The following is a 27,130-nucleotide window of genomic DNA, read 5'->3' on the forward strand; positions in this document are numbered from 1 at the left end:
TAACAGTATGTACCCACACATAAATGAGTACCTAAAGCAATCAGTAGGTGTCGCCACACACACACGCACACACACACACAGCTGCTTCATGCGACGTAATCCCGAGTCAGTTTACCGTTCAATCCATTTCGCAACTTCCCTCACATTGCTCACACACACACATCCAAAGCCATGTGCATGTGTATGTGTATGTGTGCTCTTCTTTTGCTGCCTTTTGTCAAAAGCTCACACAAAAGAAAGAAATAAAGAAACACAACTGAAGCTAGAAACACTCGCTTTGTGTCTCCATCCCCGCTGTCCCCGCTCCTTCCCAGCCGACGACCCTCGCTGCGCCTATGCGCCTATTTTTTTTTTTCATTTTGCATTAATTAAAAACAAAATAAATAGCAAAAGTCGCGCGCGCCGACCCGAACAGAGCCGAACCGAGCCGAGCCGATCAGATGCGAGCGCCGATGGGCAGCCGAGGCGTGAAAATAAAACTGTAAAAAAGAAACAAAACACAGTCTCTGATTTAAATGTGTTTGTGTTTTTCTTTTACTGTTTTGTTCTCGTTATTGTTGTTGTTACACAAGCAACAAGCAAAACAAAACTCTCTCTCCCTCTCTCTTTAGTTGGTTTTATGCTGCTGCTGATTAGAATTGACTTTTGAGTATATTTTCTTCTTGTTTTTGCATTTACGAATTTTCGCTGTTGTTTTGTGTATTTTCAATAAGTATTTTTTTGTCGTCGTCTTGCATTGAATTTCTTTTGATTATTTGTGAAGTCAGCGAAATTTGCATTTTGCATTTTTCGCTCGCCGTTTATTGTTTTTTTTTTGTTGCTATTCTTGTTGAACTTTTGTGTAAAGTGTTAATCGAATTTTGTCGCTTGCTCTTTTTAAATGCAGCTGCCAAGTCAAATTGCAATCAAAAGAACTCAGCAAAAAACAAAAGAAGCAAATAACAAAGAACAAAATCAAATAAATAGAAAAGGAAAACAAAACCAGAAAACAAAACAAAACAAAAGCAAATCAAAAGCCAAATGCGCGCACGCAGCAAACGCAACAAAATGCACAACTGTCGACGCTTGGCAACACTGTCGACATTCTACAATACTGGACGACAGCGCCACTATTATCAAGTCTAAGCCGAGAATTAAAGAGAAATCAAATAAAATACATTAAAAGTGACAAAACTCAAAACTCAAAACTCGCTTCTGTTTTCTCAAAAATAGACTTCGATTCTATAAAACTCAATCTCAACTCTTAACTCGCTGAATGCTCTAAACTAATTTTACTCTTTGAAATACTTTGCCTAATCGAGCATAAATAACTTAAAAGTGTATCTATGAATATTTGGGTAAGCTATTAAAATATGTAGAATAATTAAAATATATAAAACAATTAAAATGTATTAATAATTAGACTGTAAATTCAGTCTTAACTTGATTAAGAGCAGGGCGCTCTTATAGAACTGACTCTCTAAAGTGATCCGGGATGAATTTCTATTACCACTGAATATAATTTTACTAACATTTTTATAATTACTCGAGTAATTGATTTAAGTAATTAAACATTCGCTAATTTGATCAACTATTTTGTTGCAGCAACAAAAATTCCTAAAACGACCTGCGGAGGATGTTGACAATGGCGCCGACAACTTTGAACCGCCGCACAAGTTGCCCAACAACAACAATAACAACAACAATAACAACAATAATAACAATAATAATAACAACAATAATAATAATAACAACAACAATAGCAGCGGCGTTGGCAACGGCAGCGTCGGCGGTGGCGCCTCTGAAAATCTAACCAAATTCTCTGTGGAAATCGTGCAACAATTGGAGTTTACAACATCGGCGGCAAATTCACAGCCGCAACAAATAAGCACAAATGTCACGGTGAAGGCGCTGACCAACACCTCGGTCAAGAGCGAACCGGGAGGCGCCGAGCAACAGCAGCAACACACACAGCAGCAACACACACAGCAGCAGCAACAGCAACATCAGCAACAGCAGCAGCATCATCAGCAGCAGCAGCAACATCAACAGCAGCAACATCAACAGCAGCAACATTCGCAGCAGCATCAGCAACACCAGCAGCATCCGCAGCAGCATCAGCAACATCCGCAGCAACATCAGCAACACCAACAGCATCAACAGCAACACCAGCAACATCAGCAACATCCGCAGCAGCATCAGCAACACCAACAGCAGCAGCAACAAGTCGGCGGTCTGGGTGGTCTTGGCAATAATAATGGGCGTGGCGTCGGTGTCGGGGGCGTGGCACCAGGCGCTGGCGTTGGCATGCCCCAAGCACCCCCCGGCCTTGGTGGTGTCGGCATGGGCGCAGCAGCAGCCGCCGCTGCAGCAGCTGCTGCCGCCGCCAATATGATGTCATCCGCCCAGCAACAAAAATCGGCCCTCGGCAATTTGGCCAATTTGGTTGAGTGCAAACGTGAACCGGACCATGATTTTCCCGATCTTGGCTCACTGGACAAGGATGGCGCCAATGGGCAATTTCCCGGCTTTCCCGATCTGCTGGGCGATGATAATTCAGAGAACAATGACACCTTCAAGGATCTCATCAACAATCTGCAGGATTTCAATCCAAGTTTCCTCGACGGCTTCGATGAGAAACTGGACATTAAAACCGAGGATGGCATCAAAGTGGAACCGCCAAATGCCCAAGATTTGATTAACAGTTTGAATGTGAAATCCGAGGGTGGTTTGGGTGGTGCAGTGCCTCATGGCTTTGTTGGTGGCGGTGGTGGCTTTGGAGGCGGTGGAGTGGGCATGTCTCTCGATCCGCAGTCGCTGAAAATGCGACCCTATCAGAATGCAGCTGCCAACGGCAATGGCAATGGGGCAGGCAACAACAACAACAGCTCTGCGGGTTTGATGTCTGAGCATTCGCTTGCCGCACAGACCCTGAAGCAAATGGCCGAGCAGCATCAGCATAAGAATGCCATGGGTGGCATGGCCGGTTTTCCACGTCCACCGCACAACAACCTGCAACAGCAGCAGCAACAGCAGCAGCAGCAACAGCCGCAGCAGCAGCAGCAACATGGTCAGCTGATGGGCGGCGGAGGTGGAGGAGGCGTGGCGCCTCCAGTTGGACAACAGCAGCAGGCACGTTACAGCGACTATGTCAGCGGTTTTCCCAATGACTTCAACATGGGTCCACCCAATCCCGCCCAGCAGCAACAGCAGCAGCAACAGCAGCAGCAGCAGCAACACTTGCCGCCGCAATTCCATCAGCAGAAGCAAAGTTTCCTGGATATTAAACAGGAGCTTTTCTATTCCACACAAAACGATTTCGATCTCAAGCGTCTGCAGCAGCAGCAGCAGGCCATGCAACAGCAGCAGCAACATCATGCCCAACAGCAGCAACAACATCCGAATGGACCCAAAATGGGTGTGCCTAATTTTGCCAAGCAGCAGCCGCAGCAACAGGTGCCAACGCCGCAGCAGCTGCAACAACAACAACAATACTCGCCATTTAGCAATCAGAATGCCAACGCCAATTTTCTCAGTCGAGGCAATCAGCAGCAGCAACAGCAGCCGCAGCAGCAGCAGCAGCCAAATCGTGCCGGGCCGCAGTCCAATGCGGGCAGCGCTGCTGGTAATGCAACGCAGCAGCAGCAACAACAGCAGCAGCAGCAGCAACAGCAGCAGCAACAGCAGCCGTCAACACAAACAACAACGCTGCAAATGAAGCAAACGCAGCAGTTGCACATCAGTCAACAGGGCGGCGGTTCGCACGGCATTCAGGTGAGTTTCTTCTCTTATTTTCTATTAACTACAACTATTTATAAATATGCATATAAATATGCTATTAACTTAACTATTTAAATATGCCATTTTGACACGCATCCAAATTTCCCTATGCAGTCTTAACAGCTTTAACAAAAATCCCTCATTGCTGAACAGCGACACTGGCGTCGACCGCGCTGTTTCGATTAAAAACACACCCACACTCACGCACAATTGACACACAAAACAGGCACGTTGTATATACAGCTGCGGTCAAAATAATAGTAGTGCACACATAAATTTTTGGAAAATATTAACAAAAATATGGTTAAAATATAATTTGTAGTGTGAATACATAAGTAAACTTTAAAAGGTGCAAATGCTAGAAAATTATTAACATTAAAAATTAAAGAATAATAGTGAAGCTTGCACAGCGTTCCCTGCGACTTAATAATATATTGAGAAACTAAATATTATGGGTGGATGCAAAATATGCTAAAATTACTATTTTGTTTAATATAAAATGAAAAGCATCAGTATTATTATTTTGTCGGCAACTGTATATAAATCTGCCATTTTGACACGCATATAAATTTCCCTATGCAGCGGTAACTGCTTTGACAAAAATCCCTCAGCAGCAGCAGCGATGCTGACGTCGACAGCGCTGTTTGTGTGAAGCTTCGACTAAAAGCCCACACACACACACACGCACACACACAATTGACACATTAAATAGGCATGTTGTATATATGTGTGTGTGTGTGTGCCCGAGCAGCAGAGACTTTTTTCATGCTGGAAATTTCACTCCGAAAGTCACTCAGCCCAGCTCTGCTCTGCTCTGCTCTTTTTCTCTCTCTCTCTCTCTCTCTCTTTCGTATTCACCGCACCCCGCGTTTAACCCTCCTTAGCAGCGTCGTCCACCCAAAGCTTATCTCTGTCCATTAATTTTACCACACATCTGTTCATAAAATTGTCAGTCGAACTGTCGTTCGGCTTCAGTTCGTTGCTCGTGTCGCGTCGGGCAGCAGCAAACGGAACAGCAGCTAGCGACTGTGTAGCCATGTGCGCCATTTTCATTACGTGCCGCACGATTCACGACTGAAAAGGGAAAAACATTAATAGTTGTTGCTGTTGCTCCCATTTCTGCTGCTGGTGCTGCTGCTGCTGTTGCTGCTGCTGTCTAGCAATGAAATTCGTCGCAAAAAAAAGATGATAAAGTATTCGTCAGTTATTCGTCCTTTCGCCTTGTCCTGTCGCATGGGGTTCTGCTTTACACAGATTCTCATTTCCGTTGGGCGAGAGCTCAAATTGTAGTTAATCGCTTTGAATACCTGTGTTATTCCTCTATTCCTCCATCCCCATGAATAAAATATGTAATTATAGATACACGATTATTCATGCTTACAAAAGAGCAATAGTATTCACTTGCCAGCATTCGCTGAGAATTGCATAGTCATTTTCATGCTAGCTTCTATTTGTAATTCATTTCGAAGAGTAATTTTGATGAGTGTACTTATATCTTATATCATATAGTATTCATAGTACTCATGAATGCACTCATGAGTGTATTCACTTTCAGTGGAGACAATGTGCTATCGATCTACAATAGCAAGTTCAGCGCTATGCATTTTTTATATCGACTAATGTTATTCACATTTAATTATTCAAAAGAATTTTATTACATTTTTCCTTTATGTCGAAACTTTTACTGCACTTTATGCGAGGACCCAATCTCTGCTTCTCCCTCTCCCTCTCTCTTTCGCTCTTTTGCTCTTTGTCGGTTTCTCTGTTTCTCTGTTTCTCTGCTTCTCTGTCGAGGGTCTCATTACAAGTTGTGCGGCTCTTCACTCAAATGATATTCTTACATTCAGTCATGGGACATGATGCCCTACCTAACCCATATTCATTATCCGCTCCAAATTGTTTTCCTGTTATTTCATAGAGGCAGCAACAGCAACAAAAGCAACAAAACATTTCATTTACAAAATGAAAGTGCAAAACTTTTTAAGTTAAGTTTTATGTCGCTGAGTAGTTTTCATCAGAAAAGCCAAAAAATAAAGCAAGTTGAAGAGCTGTACTCGAGTGAGCTCGACTACAAAGTACCCTGTTAAGCCAGCTATTAAATGTGCTTGAGGTTTATTGGCAAATATCCCTCTAAATGGACGGGTCCAGGAGCTGAAGAGTAAAAAATATAATATATTAAATATTGATCAGTAATGTAAATATTATATAAATACATAATATTATAGTTATCGATCAAATGAACTCAGCTTGAACTGTGCGGGGTATTAGGAAAATTGATGCTTTCATCTACCTGGTTACATCATTGAGCAGAAAATCATTACACCCATCTGTACATATTTTCAATGGGTTCAGGGTATAAAACGAGGAGCGACCAGAACAAGAACGAACTAAAACTCGTTGGATTTTCGAGTTGTTGTTGTTGTTCCTGCTGCTTTTTGGCTTTGGTTTTGCCTTTGCCTCGGCTAAAGGACACGACTAAAATTTCAGTTTTCGGCTGAGTCCAAGCGCACCAACAGCAACAGCAGCAGCCACCAAGCTGAAGTTTTCCCATGAATTTTGTTCATGCATTACAAAGTGGTAGCCAGCTGCACCCCTCTCCCCCCTCCTCCCTCCCCTTTGGCAACCCACACCCTCCATTTTCACAGTCTATTCGGTGGTCAGCAGCAGCATCATCATCATCATCATCATCCATCCCCTGCTGTACATGCTATATATGCATATAGAAATAGTTGTGCAAGTTGCGAGCCAAGCAAAGCAGATTGGCCAAAAAAAGGAACTTGTTGACAATTAAGATTGAAATTTGGTTTAGTTGCTACACTCAGAAAAACAATAGCTAATCGCCATACTTTTTGTGCTATATTATTCAGAATGTAAATTATTAATACGCATTTTAAGTTCATGTAATTTAGATTGATTTATGTTTAGAAATTATATCTAAAAACTAGAAAAACATTATATATTTCGCTTTTGGGAGATTTACTAAAGTTTAGAGCGATTCTTTTTTCCAAGTGTACCCACTCCACTCCACTCCCTGCGCTATGCCAGAAGAGAGTAGAGTTGCCACCCTGCTGCGGACATTAGCGTCCAGTTTGACAAACACCTACCCTTTTTGCCGCTGTCTAAATCAACGCATTGACTTTTGAGGCAAATAAAAGAGAGGTTTGCTGCGTCTTCTTATCTTCGAGTCGAATGAATCTCTCAAGTCAACACGTTTTACACACACACTTGGCTCTAACGATATATTTGCATAGGACTCATTAAGGGCCCAAGCAATAGCCCCTGGCAACCCCAAAAAAAAAAACAAAAGCTTTTGGGCAGGGTGTACAAAGCAACAGCCACAAAAAAATGGAATGGAATAAAAAAACAAGAGTTGAGTGCAAGAAATGAACACGCAGGGTGTAAAATGTGAAATGTACAATAAATATTACAAGCTAAAAAAATTTAGTGGGTGTGTAGGGATATGGTGGGGGGTTGGGGGGGGGGGTGAAGGCTGTGGATAGCCACAGCGAGTGGCAGAAGAAGAGCTGAAGAAAAAAAAATAGTACGCAAATGAAATGAAAATAAATCTTCCTTGTAAATATTTGCCTAACGAGCTTTTTAGGATGCCCTAACGAGAGAGGCAGCGAAGCAGGCAGTGAAAGAGAAAGAGAGAGAGAGTGAAAGAGAGCGAGAGGGAGAGAGAGAAAGGGGTACAAGCCAAATGCAGAATAAAGTGGAAAGAATTCCAAAAATAAATGCAAAGAAAGTTGAATGCTGGATAAATGAAAGCAGATAAATGTCAGAAGGAAGATACATATTAAAATATTATACTTCCATTATTCTTTTTTGCTCAGTGTAGCTATAAATATATTTGTGGTGGGTTTTTAAACGATTGACTTTTTAAACGGAAGCAGTCTGCTGATTTTAATAAGCTTAAATAAATCATTTATTTATATTTTAATTTAGCAATTCTGTTTTTGCTATGGAGTATTTTGGGCGGAGAAGCTTTATTCTGTTATACACAAGGAAGTAGCTTGATTATGATGTAGATTGATCGTGTGATAGTTTCATTGTTTGGCAGCTTAGGCATTGGAATATCATAGTTTAATTATTTATACATTTAAGGAATTTAGATTCTACATAAACAAAATGCATTTGAAAAATAGATTTGTTGAGGCGCATATCAGATGCGATATTCTTTCGACTCACTCTGATTTGGCATCTCCCTCTCTCTCTCGTTAACGGGCTATCTGTCGCTGTGCCCACAACATGACGTCGATGTCAACGAAGCCACACGATAACAGCGACAGCGACAGCAGTAACAGCAACAGCAACAGCAGCAACCACAGCAGAAGCAGCAGCAGCAATAACAGCAGCAGCAGCAACAACAGCGAAGCCAACGACCATTAACATTGGCGTCGGCGTCTGTCTCGCTGTTGTTGTTGCTCTTTCTGCTCTTTCTGCTATTACTGTTACTGTTGTTGTTACTGTTGTTGTTGCTGTTATTGCTGTTGTTGTCTTTGGTCGTTGGGTTGTCGTGTAAAAGTTCAATGAATTCAGAATGTTCACATTTGCATGTCCTGCATTAACTCGTTAAAATGCCAACAGCAACACAAGCGAAACAACAACAACAAAAACAACAGCAACAACAAGATTGCTAACCAGTGGAATTGCCAAAGAATTTGTATAAAATAAAATAATGCACGATTACACATTACATGTATGTAGTGTGTCTGTCAGCGGGTCTGTGTGTGGAGTATAACAAGGAGGAGCAGCAACAAGAATAACATGTAAAATGCCTGGACGCTCAAAAGTATGCAACGGAAATGTGCGAAACGTGAAAATGTGCGGAAATTATATTTTTTCAAGGGTGCAGATTTTCGAGTGGGGTTATGGAGTGTGTAATGGGGGAAGGGTGTGGGCGGTTGGTGTGGGGGTGGGGGTGGTAGAGTGTCAGATTTTTATGACTTGCCGCGTCAAGTTAATGAAGTTGCAAGACGCGCGCTACACATGCGACCAAAGAAAAAGAGAAAGCAAAAGACAGAGAGAGATAGGGAGAGAGAGAGAGAGAGTGAGATAGGCAAATGGCTTTTGTAATGCTTCGCATACAATAAATAATTTATAACTATAACGTAACAGATCCTAGAGACCAAAAAAAAAACAACGAAAATTGAGCACAAAAATCAAGAAGAAGATGACTCAAAATGGATGAAGATGAGTGGAATCCAGTTGAGATTCATTTCCACTGAGAACAAAACGACTCAAAATGGGAATTGAGACAAAGTCGAGTCGAGTCGAGTTGAGATTTGCGATTTTCGCTCGAAACGGAAAACTTTCAGTGCGCCGGCGCCAAGGCAATAAAACGAGAATGGTTTTTCTGACAGAGTGTGTACTGTGTGTATAAGCCCGACTAGTCAGATACCCTGTAAGCTAAAGGTGTATTTTATATATTTCTGTGACTCACATTAAAAATGATTGCTGAAAGAACATTTATAAATATATTAATTTATGTATTTGTTCTTTTCTTCTTTTATGTTGTGCTAAAAATTTAGATAAATACGTAAGCATAATATCTAAACAAATTTTGAATTTTCCTTTATTTAAGAGAAAAGTTTAAAAATGTTATGCAGGCAGTTTTTTGTGTACCCAAATCAATTTCTAAATACCAGCATAATTGCAGGCAATATGTGAAATACTCGCTTTGTAGACGAGTGTAGGGTATCACAATGTCTTGACTGTCTTTTGGGTGCCTTGTTGACTGCTTGGGTGGAAAGGGGGCGTGGCTGAGTTAGAAGAAGCTACACAGGAAAACATTCGAATTGTTTAACAAACTCGTGACATAATTCGTTTGTTATGTCGTTGAGTGCGGCTACCCTCCCCCCCCAATCCCCTAAACGTCCCTTATCCACCCTTTAGCTGTCTGTCTGTGTGTCCATCTAGGCGGATTGAGTCGAGGATTATTGTAAAGTTATGCAAAAGTGTTTTAAGAGGGTTATAAACACGCATACACAGATATTTGTGTATATATTTATCCATATATATAGATAAAGATATAGATATATATATGTATTCGTACATTTGTTGCTTTTGGCCGTGTTTAACATTAATGAACCTGGTCTATTGTAAATATACGGCCAGTCTATAGACCAAAGCCAACTTATCGTTGGCTACAATTGAATTTGGGAAAGAAAATAAAAACTTTAGCACTAATTTGTTGTTAGAAAATCACCTGAAATATATTTATGGCAGAAACTTTAACAACAAATTGCGCAAAAGGCAGAGCAGTTTGGGGCAAGCAGGAAATCGAGGCAGTTGAATCAGCAGCCATAAAATCTATGCCAGGGTTGCCGCCTGCTCCGCAGTTGCATTCATAATTCAAAGAGGAGGCCCGAATATGGCAATGGGGGCATATTGTGTGTAGTTGCTTTTGTTCTTGATGGGAGGGGGTTGGTGGGGTTGGCGGGGTTGGGGGCATATCCACTTTAGCACATCCTATCAAACGATGAGCCGCTGTTGCCCCGCCATTTTGTTTTAGGCCGCCATTACACAACGCATTTGATGCTCTCAAAGGTCACATTATTTACCTTTTATATTCCCATTCGTGTGTGTGTGTGTTTGGTGTGTGTGTGTGTTAGGGGGTCCTAACTGTAACACAGTATTACAGTAACAGTTGGCAAAAGTGGCGAGGGGGCGAGGGGGCGTGGCAGCGTTCAGTTTGATGCTGTTGGCGAGAGTTTATTTTGTTGGTGCGCATCGCAAATATTTGTTGAAATTTTATCTGTGTATTTTCTATGTTATTTCGACTTCTTTCTGCTGGCCAAAGAAGTTTTCCTAATATTTTCATCAGTTTTCCGCTGCGTTTCAATCCATTTTGCAGGTGTTGAAGCGGCACTGTGGGCAGGGCTTGGGGGGGATTCGTCCCGTTAGCTGCTAAGAAATGAAATTGGAAGTTTAATGAAATCCTGCCTTAAGATAGCAAGGGAAATGTATTATACCGATATATGGACAAATATATATCTGTGTTTGAGTCTCAATTTCTTTTCTCTCAATTTTCTTTGAGTGCGATTATCTACTCTAAAATTAACTACTTTATGTATTCCACATTGTTTTTAACTAAACATTAATATTTAACCAAGTTGAAGGTTTAATGGAATGGGTCTAAGGATTGTTATTGCTTAAGGGCAATCTTTTAATGCATATATGTAAATATGTATATTTATATGTAAACTATCTACTCTTTCCTCTCTACATTTGTATGTAGATAGTTATCTAATGCCCTTTTTCTCACTAGATAAATAGATAGTTGTAGTTGTCTGCTATTTCAAACTGCTTTCCCCATTAAACTTGCCACTGCTTCTCGCTGCTGACTTTTTGCTGTCCCAAAATGTGATTTTAACCTTGTCAAAGTTCAGTTTTCGTTATTTTCCGATTGGTTAGCCAACTTAACTTAAATGCTTACCTTGCCCGAGGGCAGCAGCAGCCAACACCTGGTCAGCGCGGACACCTATTCCTATTTTCCCTCCCTCTCTCTCCCTCTCCCTCTCTCTATGTATATATATATATGTATTTATCGTATGTATACATGTGTATTATATACTTAGATATGGGAACTCTGAACTGTTTGCTTGCTGCTTTCATTCTTTCGTTTACTTCATTCGCTGGCATAAAATTTAATATTTGCGCGTGTGCTTAACCCCAACCCCAACTCCCTCCCCCTGCCCCTGCCCCCCTCCCACTGCCTCATTTATCTATCGTGTGTGTGTGTGTGAGTGTGTGTGTTGTGATTATTATGCCATGTAATCTGCTTCACGACGCTGTTGAGCGTAAAGCGTGGCAAGTACTTTTAATACTTTCACCTTCTTCTGCTGTTGCTTCTGCTTCAGGTGGGGCAACTTCCCCAGCCAAAAGCTCTTCAGCGAGCGACCCTTGGGGAATTATCCATACATATTCATCGCGCACCACTCACACACACACACACACACACATATATTTATATCCATATATAAATATTTCAGTTTTTAATCTATTTTAATGGATATTATTTGAAATGAAGCAAGCAACTTTCTTGGCGAGTGAAATGCTCAGGTTTTACAATTTTACTTTCTATAATTTTTGCTTGTCGCCATGCACTCTCTTTCCTTATCTCTGTATCTCTCTCTCTCTCTCTCTCTCTCTCTCTCTCTCTCTCTGTCTAGTTCTGGCTAAGTTTAATTTTTCTAATCTGGCCATAGAAATGGCAGACAAATCGTCGTGTTGTACGCCAACAAGTATGCAACACTTTTGGTCTGCTCCTCGACTCGCTATCTACTATCACTTGTGTCTCTTGGTGTGTGTGTGAATCTGTGTGTGTATGTGTGTGTATGTGTCTGTGTTTGTGCATGCTCTGCAAACAGCTCACGTCGCATATTTATAGGCTGCCAGGCATAAAAAGCGATTTCAACTCGAGCTCTCCTCTCCTCGAGCCGTTTGCCAAAAGATTTACAAAATGTTATTTGCCAGCTCTCGCTACAAGTCCACTTCTCTCTCTCTCTCTCTCTCTGTGTGTGTGTGTGTGCTCTATTTGTCTTACACACACACATATACGAGTATACTCTCCTTATCTCTTCGAGTTGCTTTTTTTAAACAAATTATAAGAGGGCAGATGCAAAGTGCAGACTTAGAATACCAGCATTTAACTGTTGCTGATTGCGGCAACTGAATAAAACTGCTGCAAATTGCTTACAAATAGTTTAAGCTCTGCTTAACTTAAGTCTAGTTGCATTTCCCTTAAGCGAAATTAGTTACAATAATATTAAAATGCCCTGATTAAATAATATCAAAAGCAGTTCTGCTTAAAAAGGGTATCCACAAGCGTAATACTCTCCAGTGCAAAATATACCCTATCTTGGCTAGTTTTTAGTCGCTTTTGGCTTAGTTTTTAAGTTGCAGTCGCATTTGTTTAGGCCACCAGCTCAAAGTTTGTTATCACCGACTGCAGTTGAATATTCAAATTAGTTTTTATTTATATTTGGGGCCAAGACCAAGACAGTAAACAGTTGCCAAGATAGAGAGAGACAGCGAGAGAGCGAGAGAGAGAGAGAGAGAGGGGGGAAAGAGAGACAGCATATCAAATAGTGTTTGTACAATTTGTTTAAATTTCATGCCACTCCAGACAGAAATTCATATAAAATGTCGAGGTGTGTGTGTGTGTTTAAGTGTATGTGTGTGTGTGTGTGTGTGTGTGTGCGAGACAAGCAAATAATATAAAAATCGCTTCATTCTATGCAACTGTCAAAGGCAGACGAGAACAAACAAACGAGCGGGTTGAGCCCTGGTCAAGTGTAAATTGTTACAAAGGGAGATGAGACAGAGAGGGAGAGAAAGAGGATATATAGACAAAGAGAGATATATATATACATATACAGAGGGTAACATTCAGATAAACAAATGTTACACACACAACATTTGAAATTCCATTAAAATTTGTTGCAGTTGTCGCACAGAAATTTGACACTTACCCAAACTGTAAGCACTAAAGAACATATTTTAACGGCCGGGGCTGTAGTAGGGAAAGTAGGGAACGTGGGGGTGGCAATAGGTAGAGCAAAGCTCATTTCATTAACTGTTTACCGCAGCACAACGCACAATCTGTTGCCTCTGTATTTGCTCATAAATATGTCTGTCCTGCCCACTCTCCTCACTCCCCCTCACTCTTCTTTCTCTCTCTCTCTTCCATTCTCTCTCTCTCTCACTTTATCTCTCTTCGGCTGCTAGTCACTTTATCAAATTAATTACTTTTTCAACAACAATTGGGGAGGGGCCTTGGTCAGAAAGTTGTTTTTACTTACATTCGCCTTGTTTTATTGCCCCCGTGGCATTATAATCACGCACACAACTTGAGCTGCAGCTTCAAGAGATTAGGGATGCCCATCCTACACTCAGCAAAATGAGAATCGACTTGGTTCTTGAAATAAATTCTAAATATATGTAAATATTCAAGTGAAAGTATCTGGAATTTGTAAACTATCTAAAATATGTTTATATGAGAAATCTTAAAATACAAATGTTTGTTAATAATATAGGCAGGAAAAAGAGGTTATATAAGAGATGAAAAAACACTAAAAATGAAACAAATTTTTTTTTTTTTATGATAAAGCAATTTGCCTTAAAAATAAGTAAAGATAAAACTTGATTTTTATAAATATACTCTCTGAATAATAATGTATGTATATAGTAAAGTATGGTGAGTTTCTAAGGGCGACTTTTATTTTTCTGAGTGTATAGATTATCCACAAGTGAGCATAAGGAGAATCTCCGTTGAGTTGAGTTCAGTTGTGTTGAGCCAAAGTTGAGCTCTCCTGCAGAATAAAGTATTGTGCATTCAATTAAAAGACTTTTAGCTAAACATGCTGCTAATAACCATTATTCCTATAATAGACTTGTATGCTTGAGTGGCGTGCGTGCATATTTTTTTATATTTTATTTGTTCTGCTCTTGTGACGTCATTAAATGCAGTTGGGTGCCGTTTTAAAAATAGTTCAAGGAGTGCGAAACAAGGGAAAATCAATAAGAGCACAAGTGGAACTCTATAAGTCACTTAGTGAAGAATTGCTTCTCCCCCTGCCCCCTTTTGCCACCCCCTTTGCTTCATGTGTGGCGCTAATAATAAAGTAATTTAGTCATATGTCAAAATATGCTTTGACAAATTTCCATTGCAAATAAAATGTGAAATGGCAAACGCGGCGAATGAGCGACGGCCAACTTGGAAAACAAGCTCTCGACCCAAAGGGGAAGGGTATGGAGGGGGTTGAACGGTGTGACAAGGACAACGCGCCAAAGCCTGTAATTAAAAATATAAAAGAAGTCCTGCAAAAAGCACAACACAAACACAGCCCTCTAATATAACCACAACAAACGGCAAGCGACAAAACGACACACGACAAACAGCAAACCGTAAACTGTAAACAGTAAACAGTAAAGAGACAACCAGCAACTAAACATTTAACCCACCTGGCCAACACGGCGTATGTGTAATTTAAATAGTCAGTCTTTGCTGCTTTTTCTTTTGATCTTTGCCTCATACAGCAAAAGGCACAAAACTATAACCAAAGCAGCTCAGCTAACGAGAAGCTAACGAGAAGGCACACACACACACACACACGCACAACAAGGGCTAGGCTGGTCAGGAGAATGTGGAGGCTTTAAGAGGGTTGGTGGGGGGTTGTCAGGTGCGTGTCAGACGCTCGTCACTTCAAAGTCCTTGCGTAATGTAATTGAAAATGTAAATGGTCGACACGAGTAGAAAGTGTTGATATACCCCATATCTCTATTTTTCTCTCTCTCTCTCTCTCTCTCGCTACTTAGCCTCACTCTCTGTCTCTCTCTTCCCCTGCAAATCATTTAGGCAGTTGTAAGTTGGGGTATTCAAATGGATAGAGTATTAGCAAGTCGTTTACATTGTGTGTGCAAACTGCAGACGCCGGCTGCTGCTGCTGCTGCTGCCAGTAAAACGTTTACGAGCGAGCAGGGGGAGCAAGACCAAAAGTGGGAGAGTGTGAAAGAGATAGTGATAAAGTATAAAAGTATCCGACAAATGTTCAATATTGGTTTTTGGCTATTGAGGACGGATTCATTAGGCAATAATCCAGGTTTTACTTTTAGCACTGCCAGTAAAAAGTTAACGGAATACGGTCTATATATATTACTTTGGATCAGGAGCAAAAGCAGTGAAAAGCTGATTGCATGAGAGAAAAAGAAAGAGTATAAAGTCTGCAGGAATATTTCTATTTCTGTCGGCTAATCTTTTTATAGAGAAAGGTTCGATTAAATATTTATATTTATATATTTATAATGCCTTACTTACTTTCAACAAATAGCTCACTTTTACCAAATAAGTAATGCAGAAAGTAATTTAGCTTTCATTGTGTAGCTTACTCTCATCATTTAGCTTAGTTTCATCAGATAGCTTAATTTCTTCGCATGGCTTACTCTCGTCTCAAAGCTAATTTTCATCACATAGCTTACTTTCAGCGTATGGCTTACCTACATTATATAGATTAGCTTATCCCGTTGGTTTTAATGACTTTTACAGGGTATTTTAATGATTACTATTAGTTACTGAGTACTTTACAGTCTGTGCAGGCCCCAACTATTATGGGGCTTAATTCGTGGTATCTATTTCATTTTTTTCCCTTTTTTGTTGACATGTTTTGTTTAGCCTGCCACATTTGTGGCTTGGCAAATGTTTTGTTTTTGTTTTTGCTTTTATTATTATTATTAATTGCTTATTATTTGAATACGAGCGCAACAACAATTGACAATTGAGAACCCTTTATTAGTGGCAGTGTCAGCTGCAGCTGCAGCTGCTGCGGTTGGGCAAATAAATTAAGTAATTAACTTTAACGGCTGCCGCTGTCGGTTTAGGGGATTTACCAAAATGGGATTTAGTTCAATTTTTATGCCTTGAACCCAATAAAAATGGGCAAAAGGCAGCTTGTTCTGCTTGTGCAGAACTGTGTCAGTGGCAGAAGCAGGCATGTCCGAACCCATAAAGTATATATGTATTTATACCTGATCAGCATCACTGGACGAGTCAATTTGGCCAAGTCTCAAATAGCTACAGACTTTAAATTTGGAATATAATTTGTCGGTTGTCAAGCTTCTCTAATTGTATATATAAATCGATTACTGATATCAGTAAAAGACACAACTCGTAAATTAATATGTAATATACCCATTATTATATTATTGATCAGCTGTACAACTTTCATTCAGTTTGCATAAGAAACATAGATTTTTTAAACAACTTATGCACTGGCTGCAGGGTATCTACCCGTCGAGCTCTCTCGACTAAAGCCTGCTTACTTGTTCTCATTGATTTTTAGTGGCAGCTTAGGCAACAAACCCCAAAATGATACCTTCTCCCTTAAGCCACGCCCCCTTGTAGTCATAGTCATTTGCATTTAGTGGAAATCAATGCGAGAATTTCGAAGTTTCGACTGCGAATTGCATTCAATACAACCATTTTGTTGTCGGCCAGGTCAATTTCCTGATGATGTTGGCCCCTAAAGAGAGTAACGTGCTGGAGGCTATATAGAGGGGAAGGGTCGAAGGGAAGAAGGGAGGGGGGGAGGCGGGTAACTGTGGCCATGTCTCATTTTGCAATATATGCAATAATTTCTCGCTGCGTGTCGCTGGACAATTTGTGCGTTTATTCCGTTCCATTTTCATTCGCATTTTCCATTTTCATTTTGATTTTCATTTTCCGCTTGTTCTGCTGCTGTTTGCCATGTTTTCGCAGCGACTATTTGGTAAGTGCGTGTAAATAAAATTAGCGTGTGTTGAACTTTTAGCCATGGCCAAATTGACAAACATTTGAAAAGTACCAGAAAAATAACAACTTTTCATGCTAATTAAAAAACTACGACGAAATTGATATGGAAAAATATAAATATGCGTATATTTAATAAGATACGTTAACTTAACAGGACTATTATTATAATTAAACTATAGCGAATCTTTAAAATTCAAGGCTTTTTCTCTGAGTTTGTACTCCATTGCAAATATGTTACTCTCCTTCACTAGGCACCATCAAAAACTTGAAATATATAAGTGAAATTATGCATGAGAAAGTTGTGCTTATCTTTAGTTGTATTGCAATCTTGGCTGTGCAATGTTCTGCTTCTTGCCAGTTTGATGCAGTATTCGTTTTGGATGACAAATAGTTTTGGCATTTCATTTCCGCCCCTTTTCGACGAGTAACCCGACAATTTCCATGCATCTACAATGCATCTACAGCAATGCATTGCATATCTCTCAGTCTGTCTCTCTTCCCCTGCTCTCTTCCCCCTGCTGCTACTACTACTGGGCATATCTCGCAGTCTCGCTTCGCTCTCTTCCCCTTCTTCGTCTATTACTCGGCATATCTCGCAGTCTCTCTTTTCCCCCTCTTCACTTTCTTCCTCTTCTGCTTCTGCTTCTGCTTCTGCTACTACTGGGCACTTGGCACGTTCCGTTTGGCATTTTAATAATATCGCAACGCGATGCTTAGTGAAAAACGCGCGCTGACTCAGAGGCGCGATTTGTGCGCGTTTCTCTAGCGTTTTCAGTAGCGAGACAGATGTTATTGTGTTGTTGTTGTTGTTGTTGCTGCTGCAGTCGAAAGAATTCTTCTCATTGCTATTTTGATTTCGATTCGTCTTCTTCTTCTTCTCCCTCTCCCTCTCCCTCTCCCTCTTCTTCTGTTTATTGTTGTTTGCTGTTGTTGCCGTGCAGCTGGTTTTATCTATCAGATGCCTTAGCTTTGACTCATCGCCGAGCAAGCTTCTTGTTGCCTTATCTGCTGGAGCCAAACAAGATAAGTGCCTCACATGATATCTATATAAAGATATATATCTATATATAGATAGATATATATATATGTACTTATGAGAAGGCAATTATGCTTTGAGCCAATTACAACACAGATTGAGTTTGAGTTTGTGTTTCAGTTTGCGGATAGCTCATTATCGGTTGCAATTATTGTTGAATTGATGAGATATTGTTGAAGGCAGTGCAGCTGCTGCACGCAATGCATATATTTTTGCTAAATGTCTAGCAGCCAATAAAGGCCCAACCAATCAACAAGCAACAGTTAACAGTAAGTCACTTATATATATAGACATATTCTTGAGTCGTTAACAGCTGCATAAGTTGCATATATTTTTCTCTGATGAAACCAGGAAGCAAATCAGTTGAAATAACTTGTAATTATTACTAACAATTCAAACTGAGTTTGCATTAGCAAATTGTTTTTAAATAGATAGATGTATTTAAATACAAATATTCAAATTGCTCTATTGCCGAAGTTTAGATATATTTCATGATATTGTTGTGTAAAATTATTGTTCAGTAAAAAATCAAAATCAATTGTAAGAGTTTTTTGTTGTATTTAATTATATTGTATATATGCAGTTCTTCTGGCCTTATTTATGTTTGTATAAACCGTTAACTGCTGAGCTTTTCGTGCAGCTTTTTGTTTTTGTTTTTGGTAGCATAACTCAGAGCTTTTGGCCTGGCCATTTACACGAGGCCATTAACTTTGACAAGCGATCCATTAAAATGCATTCATAAATTGTAAAGGTGAGTGTGTGTGCGAGTGTGCGAGTGTGTGTGCGAGTGTGTGTCTGGTATGCTGTTCTCCAATGAGCTGGACCTTAAATTAAACCAACAAAGTTGCAAATCGAATGTGCTGTGCAAAGCAAGCAGAGCCCACAAAGCGGCCCAAATGATTTAAGCGACAATTCCCCAAACTCGCACACACACCAAAGCACGCACATACATGTGTGTGTGTGTGTGTGTGTGTGTGTGCTTTATATGTGTATATGTGGCTACACTCTGTGTGATGTAGTGCAGTTCATTTGGGGCTACAGTTGGGGCGCCAGTTGCATGTTTTGTTGCTGACTCTTCTCTCTCTTCTCTCTCTTCTCTCTCTTCTCTCTCTTTCTCTATCTCTTTCTCTCGCTCCCCTCCCTTTAAAACTGGGCTTTTGGCTGCTGCACGCGTACCCCTGAACCCCCTTTCTGCCCCGCGTTGCTTTTGCATATGGCGCTCTCATGCCCATTTATGCCAAAATTTAATTTATAATTATTGCTAGTTTAATTTATGATCATTGACATGCTGCAGCATTCACACACACACACACACACACACAGAGATACTTGGGATGGTGTGTGTAGCTGAGATTGTAACCTTTTTGTGTCTCTATACTACAACTATGTGCTGTTGTTCTCCTTGCCTCTCCTCTGCTCTCCTTGCCACATGCATTGTGTGCTAACTGCAACTGTTTCAAAAGTTTCACTGCATATACATGCAGCTCATGTATATTGCTGCCTCTGTCGCTCATTATGTCAATAGCTGCATCTCTTTCACTCACACACACACACACAGACACATACATATACAGATGCACATACATACATATATTGACATTTACCCTCGAGAATGTAACTCGAATCCTTTGGGCCACTCACCGCTCAGCTCATTCAAAGTTGCCTGCCTCTGAAATATACCCAACTCATGTTGTTGTTGTCGTTCTTGTTGCTCTTGTTGCTGTTGTTGTTGTTGTTGGCGTCGAACTGGTGAAAGTTGTTGCTGGCTGCCCGGGAGACATCAAACTGAGCTGCTGTTTAGGATGTGCTTGTAATCCAGAGTGTATAATCTAAACAGCCTGCCTAACTAGCTGGCTACAAACCTAAAATTATTAACTGAAAAGCTGTAAAAGAATTGCTTCCTTCTTAGAGATTGGCAATACTCTTCAACAAGGCCCACAACTATAAGGTTATATCTCTAAGGGTTATAACTGCATTCCCTACAAATTCAATCTTCTCGCTTCAACTTTGGCATTATCTCTGTTAATTTATATACAATCGCAATTGAGTAATATTTTGTATAGTACTAAGTCAGCTTATATATTTCTTTAATATTCATATTATAATAAACCTTTCTATCATTCTGCTTAAAGAGCTGGCTAAGAATACGCTCAAGCCGCAATTTGAAATTAATTCAGTGAAAAGCCATGAAAAATTGATTTTTTCTTAGAAACTTACAATACATTGCAATAAGGCCAAAGACTATAAAATTATATATCTATTTAACTCCAGAGTCTTTGTTAAGACTGCTCACTTTTAATGGACAGAAAAGAAGCTCGATTCTTTGGAATACTGCCCGTTAATATCCATTTTAGTTTATATAGTCGTAATTTAATATTATTTCGCAATTTAATATTACTTCACAAAGTTTGCGTTTATCTACTCTTCTTAATATTAATATTATTATAAACTTTTCAAAGTTGAAATTTATGATGCCATTTGATACGAAACGCATTTACTTTGGTATACTTAATCCTAAGCTCGTCTAAAGTCGATAAGTGTCGATAAAGTTTATGCTTTATAACATTTCGTCCCCTGCCCGCCTGCCCACTCCTCCGGTCACCCCCCTCCGGTCACCCCTCATTTAGTAGCTGTCATTGCCAATTAAAAAATCAAATTTGCTACGCTTTAGCGCCTCGCCAAATGAGATTTCTCCTACACCTTTCTCCTGCTTCCTCTCTCTATCTCTCTATATCTGTATCTCTCTCTGTCTCCTTGTCATAAATTCGTTAAATATCGCGGGCACCTCTGCACATACACACACACACACACCAACACACATACAGCTTTGCTGAGTGAATTGGAACAGAGCGCAGCTAGTTTATGTCACACAAATATCCAATGACAGAGACGCCCTCCCACACCCACACCCACGGTCACACGCACCCCTACCCCTTCCTCTCCTCTCCTCTCCCCACCCTCTACACCCCCCCAGACATGCATACATAGCTGTCTGGTGTCTCCTGGCCAGGACACGACACATTCTCTTGGCTTCGTTTGGATTTTTTGGCTTCCGTGCCAAAAAAAAAATACAGCAAAAAGAAAAAAAGCAAATAGAAAATGAAAATGAGGAGGGAAAAGATGAAGAAAAGCGGACAGGCATGTTGTGCCCCTCCCCCCAAGGGCCAAGAGCACGACGAGGGCGTGGGCGTGGGTGTGGGCGGTAGGCGTGTCCTCTTGCTAATTTCATTGAGTCTCCGCTGGTCGGCTGCCAAATAAGTGCATCCAACCCAGCCAGAGTTCGATGAGTGGGCGGCTGTTGCTTCAATTGCCTCAGTTGCTTCAATTGCTGTCAATTGCTTTCTTCTTCTTCTTCTTGCACTTCTTCTTCATCTTCGTCCTGCAGCAAACTTTAAGTAACTTCAATTATCCTTGGTCCTTCGTTCTGCTCCAATCGCTCATGCAGCGCATAATGCAAAATCTTGTTTTTGTCAGCTCGAACGAAGTAAAAAACTATTGTTGAATTTTCTATAACAAAAATAGGAAATAAGAGTGTTGCGGAGCAATCACCAAATGCAGTGTTGTTAAGTGTGTTGTTAACTGTTAAGTTAAGCAAGTCTTCAAATAATTGATCTATTTCTATAATGATATAAATATAGAGTTGCGAACTATACAGGTTTTGTGAAGGCGAGGAAGAATCCTCAAGAGACACTCTTCAAGCAGAGGGTGTCGCCTCAACTAGGATTATGAGCTCCAAAGACATAGAAGCCCTTAAGCCAACAAAGATTCTCGCATTCGTGCAGCAGCTGGGTTTGATGGAGGATCTATAGGCTGAAGGCAAAAGGGGCACAATAGATCTAATAGGTCGCAGAGCAGATATCCCAATAATAATTATAATATATATCGATTTCTATCAGCATCAATAAGAGCAACAAGTGTAACGGATACATCCAGCGATATTATTGATTTCAATTAGAATTAGAATTTCATTAATATTGGCTTATAATCAGAAATTTTGGCAAACAAGCAGCAAGCAGCAAGTCTGCCATATATATTTATGATAGGTGCAGTGTATCTCCAAGTCGAGCTCTCTTGACTAGAGTATTCTATTTTCTCATTTTTCACTGTTACACAAAATGAAGAGAAAGTGTTGCAAGTGTTGAGTTCAAAATAACAATTTGTTATAAAACTGTTACGTTGCCGTATTATCTAAAAAGATATAGCGTCATCCTGCCACCAGCAGCAGCAGCAGCAGCTGTTTAGCTGTTTGTGTTGTCAGATCACACACTCAAACAGATTCACATTTGATATGAATGTATTCACGAATACTTATGCATATATATTGCGTGTATTCATTTTCAATTATTTTAAGTGCTGGGCAACAAGTTTGCCACTCATTTTGCGTTGATTTGCTTTCCGTATCGGGTACAGTTGCGTTCCCAGTTCTCAACTACTCTTGTTGTGCTTGTTGTGTTTGTGTGTTGTATGTTGCATGGGGGCCAATACCAAGAAGAAAACAGCCCCCGAGGCTGACTTGAAGTTTCATTTCTTTTTGTAGAGCGACCCCAACACACACACTTGCACACACACACACACATGTCACACACACACACATATTGTGGCATAGTCACATATATCATTGTCAAGTCTATATGCAAGGCAGCCCAAAAACCCAGACCCCATCCCCCATCCCCCCGCCCGGCTGCCATCCGCTATCGCTGGCCACCCAACCAGCAGCATTCAAGTTGCCCTCTGCTCAAATATCAGTCCCTTGGCGGGGCAAGAGGCACAGGAATGGGGACGGGGGGTGTGGCAATCTTTTTGGCTTGTCAAATGCGCATTTCCTGCTTACGCCGAGTCCTTGCTGTGTATGTGTGTGTGTGTGTGGGTGTATGGGCATATGTGTGTACACTCGGAAAATAAATCCAATCGAAATCTAAGAAATTCAATATACTTTTGGCACCCAGCGTAATTCGCCTTATAGAGCAGGTAGTCAATTTCTAAAATTAATCTTTGTTGGATTTATTTCGAAAATGAATTCCAGAAGAATTCTTTTAATTGTTTTTATTACTTATATTTAGTATTAAATATTAGTTTTTTAAGAATTCACATATTGCAATCGATATGAACATTTCATTACTATTTGCTGAATATTTTTTCCGAGTGTGGGTTTACGTGTGTGTGTGTGTGTGTGTGTGTGTGAGCTGCCCGGTTTGTCTCCAGCGCAATCAATATGGCGGCGCTGGGGTAATAGCTTAGGATTTACGCGCACGGCTTACACAGCACAGCTAGAGAGAGAGTGAGAGAGACAGAGACAGGGACAGGAGTAGAGGGGGGAGGGAGGGGGATGGGAGAAGGGGGCTGTAGCTCCTGCTGCTTCTGCTGGCTTCAGTTTCTGCTCCGGTTGGTATTCCTGTGTTCCTGTCGTGGTTACGTCGTCGCCGCCAAGTCGTCGTCGCAGTTACCTTTAAACTTTTCTTTTTTTCTTTTTTTTTATTGATATTTTATGTATGTAGTCGTTGCTCCTTGTGCTGCTGCTGCTGCTGCTGCTTCTTCTTCTACTCGGCCATGTTTGTCCTTTTATGAAAGCTGCTGTAATGATTTGTTTTATGAAGTCGTGTGCAGCTCAATAACCTCTCACTCCTGCCACCTGCCACCTGTCACATGCCTCTGTTTGTCGACGGTGCGCTTCAAAGTATGCTACTAACAAGTATGGATTTGTGTGTGCATGTGTGTGTGTGTGTGTGTGTGTGTGTGCACACCCACTTTCTTGTTTGCCCAATGACTTAGTTATGGAGAGTCCTTGCAACGGATTTCTTCAATTCTGAGCTGCAGGCATCTCTCATCACAAATGCACAAAAGTGTTGCATTCACCTCGCCCAATGCGAATACTCGCCTGAATCGATCAAACATCCACTCTGATACCAGCTGCACCTGTCAGATGAATGTAGTCCTGATTATTTCGCGTCTTTAGACAGTTCTAATTCCAAGCGAACATGTAACGCAAATGCTTTCTTGCAGCCACTGCGTACACTCTGAGAAAAAAGATTGCCCTGAATTTGCTCTAAAATAAAAATCAACCTATGAAACTAGAAATCGTTTCTTGTTTATTGGAAATAGTTTCTTAAAATTAGCAAGACTTGCCTTTAAATGACAATCCAACAAATTTGATATTTTTTCTATTTTCTATTTTCTGAAATTCAAAAATTCACCATTGAAATTGGACATTTTTTGTATATATATTTTATATATCAATTTTAGAAATGTATATTTTGGTGATTTGCGAAAATGTAGAGCTATTTTTTTGCGAGTGTAATCAGTTCTAATTGCAACTGCAAATGGAAAGCAAATGTTTTCTGGCACACAGTGCGTATACGCAATACGCATCCTCTTCCCAGATGCAGGCCTCAAACATGCTGCTGCTGCTGCTGGTGCTGATTGTGCTCATGCCACTGCCATGCAAATGATTTATGAAAAGTGTGAAAGCGAGTGAGAGAGAGAGAGAGACGGGCAGAGAGACAGAGAGAGAGAGAGTGATGGGGTTGGGGTTGGGGTTGGGGGTGTAACTGGTGTGGCAGGGTCAATGGCAACACTTTGGCTGTGCTTGCCGAGTTGGCCATTGTTTTGGCACTAAACTTCAATTAGCTCAGCGACGACGAGTCCATGACTTTTAATCAGTGTACTTTATGCCACACACACGCAACACACACACGCACAACACACACACACACACACACACACAGGCAGGCAGGCTGTCCACTGCATATTCGTGAGCCACAAAAACGTTATAAATTAAACCAACAAGCAATTACAACAGCAACAGAGCCAGCCACAGCAGTGGCAAACAAAAAGGGGCCACAAAGTTTAGTGCGCTTTTTGGGGCGCCACCAGGCCGCAGAGAGCAACGCTGACGTTGACGTCGACGTCGACGCTAAAGTCGTGTCGCCAAGATTTATTGGCGCTGGCCTATGCGTCGAGTTGAGTTGAGTTGAGTTGAGGCGAGTCGAGTCGCGTTTGAACGATGACGAGGACGAGCACCTGGCCGAGGACGTGGACGAGGCCGAGGATTCAGTAGAGGTAGACGAGGACACGGCTACAACAACAACAACAACAACAACAACAACAACAAAAAGCTGCCTCAGCTCAGGGGCAAGTGATTGCCTTTCACACATCAGCAGGCACAGCATTGAAATGTCAGCCTCTCTCTCTCTCTCTCTCTCTCTCTGTCTTTGTGTCTATCTATCTCTCGCTCTCTCCACACTCAGACTCAGAATTTTAGAAAGGGTTGCTCACCTTTTGATGTTTAGGGCAAATGTTTTGTAATTTTAAAAACAATAATGTTTTCTTACATTTATAAATTCTTTTTCGAAAAACAAGAAAACCTTTCTAATTTTTAGACACATTTTCTGCAATTCAGTGCGTTTTTTTCTGAGTGTATGAAGGACAATAACAAATAACACAAATGAATATCAACTGTGGTGCGGCTTCCAGCTAAATCAAATGCTAAAGTTGACTTTGGAAAAAGTGCCACAAGATTTATGCCTCAATGTTGTTACCAACTATCTGTCTGTCTGTCTGTTTGTCTGTCTGTGTGTGTGTGTGTGCTAGTGTGTGTGTGTCGGAGTTTGGCAGCTTCGCAAATGCGGATGCGAATGCAGTTGGGTGGCGATAATAAGCCTCAGCCAATGATGACGACTCGATGTCTACTTTAAACACCCCTAAATCCAGCGCCAGCATACACTCGCACACACTCGCACACACCAACACACTCGCACACGCACACCAACACACCCACTTACACTCACATAGAGCCATCTACACCCAATTTGCAGCACAGACTCTCGTCTGCTGCTGACAGTCAAAGGCTGTCAACTGTAAATGGCATAGATATGTTGACCAGGTTTCTTAATCTGCCACTATCTCTCTCTCTCTCTCTCTCTCTCTCTCTCTCTCTGTTTGCCTCTCTGCGTCATCTGCCTTGTGCCTGGTGTCTCTGGTTCTGTCCTGGAATCAACCAGAAAATCTTTGACTTTGGCTCAGGCAGTCAAATTTCAAACACAACGCCCGAAAACTCAGCACAGCAAGTCAAAGAACGAACCAAGGCTTATCTGCAATTAGCAGAGCACTGCTGCCGTCACTGTGGTTGCTCGTTATGAAGAACAAGTATTTCGATCTTGTTACGCCAGCAGAATAATCCTGCAGAAGTATCCTATAATTAGATCAACTTATATTGGATAAAATGCTCAATTGAAATGCGAATTCAGGATGCATCAGGATTGCATTAGATGCACTTTGAATATTACATGAATGTTGAACCTATTCCAAACTCACCAGAACAGATCCTAGTCCTCTTAAACTTGGTATTTACCAATAGTATTCATCTTATTCACATTTGCGCAACTGAATGCGGCGAATGGAATGTATTCGATTTGCAGACGTGTTTCTTCTGCGTAATTTGTCAAATTGTTGCCCTGTCATTGGCTCTCGTGAATGTGGCCTTCAATTACACGCAAATAAGCAAATATGCTATTGAACTACAATCTCCTCTGACCTCTGACCTCTGACCTTTAATTAACCTGCTGTCTTTCTCTGTCTCTCAGGTGTCAGCTGGGCAGCATTTGCATCTGAGCGGCGATATGAAGAGCAATGTTTCAGTTGCTGCCCAGCAGGGTGTCTTCTTCAGTCAGCAGCAGCAGCAGCAGCAGCAGCAACAACCTGGCAACCCTGGCAATCCTGGCAATCCCAATCCACAGCAGCAGCAGCAGCAGCCGCATGGAGCTGGCAATGCTGGCTCGAATAACGGCGCTCCAAATGCACCACAGCAGCAGCAGCAGCAACCAAATCAAAATATGAACAATGCAAATGGTAAGTGAATGTCAAGTGAGTGCCAAGTGAATACACTCATCTAAACTCAACGAATGCTTTCCACTTTCCACTTGAACAGTACCCTCCGACGGCTTCTCGCTCTCCCAAAGCCAAAGCATGAACTTCACACAGCAGCAGCAGGTGGCGCAGCAGGCGGCGCAGCAGCAGCAGCAGCAACAGGCAGCGGCGGCGGCAGCAGC

General features: G+C 41.1%; 1 protein-coding gene across 1 annotated transcript in view; it reads left to right on the plus strand.

The window, feature by feature from the left end:
* Positions 1-27,130, plus strand: part of LOC6568820 (neurogenic protein mastermind) — a 73,342-nt gene that overhangs the window by 43,551 nt on the left and 2,661 nt on the right. The window contains exons 3-6 of the mRNA XM_043214515.1: positions 1,585-1,977; positions 2,020-3,753; positions 26,666-26,930; positions 27,010-27,071. Of these exons, the coding sequence (XP_043070450.1) occupies positions 1,585-1,977; positions 2,020-3,753; positions 26,666-26,930; positions 27,010-27,071 (2,454 nt within the window). The remainder of the gene's footprint in view (positions 1-1,584; positions 1,978-2,019; positions 3,754-26,665; positions 26,931-27,009; positions 27,072-27,130) is intronic.

This window comes from Drosophila grimshawi, unplaced genomic scaffold, assembly GCF_018153295.1.
Source record: "Drosophila grimshawi isolate 15287-2541.00 unplaced genomic scaffold, ASM1815329v1 contig_131, whole genome shotgun sequence".
Lineage (NCBI taxonomy): Eukaryota > Metazoa > Arthropoda > Insecta > Diptera > Drosophilidae > Drosophila > Drosophila grimshawi.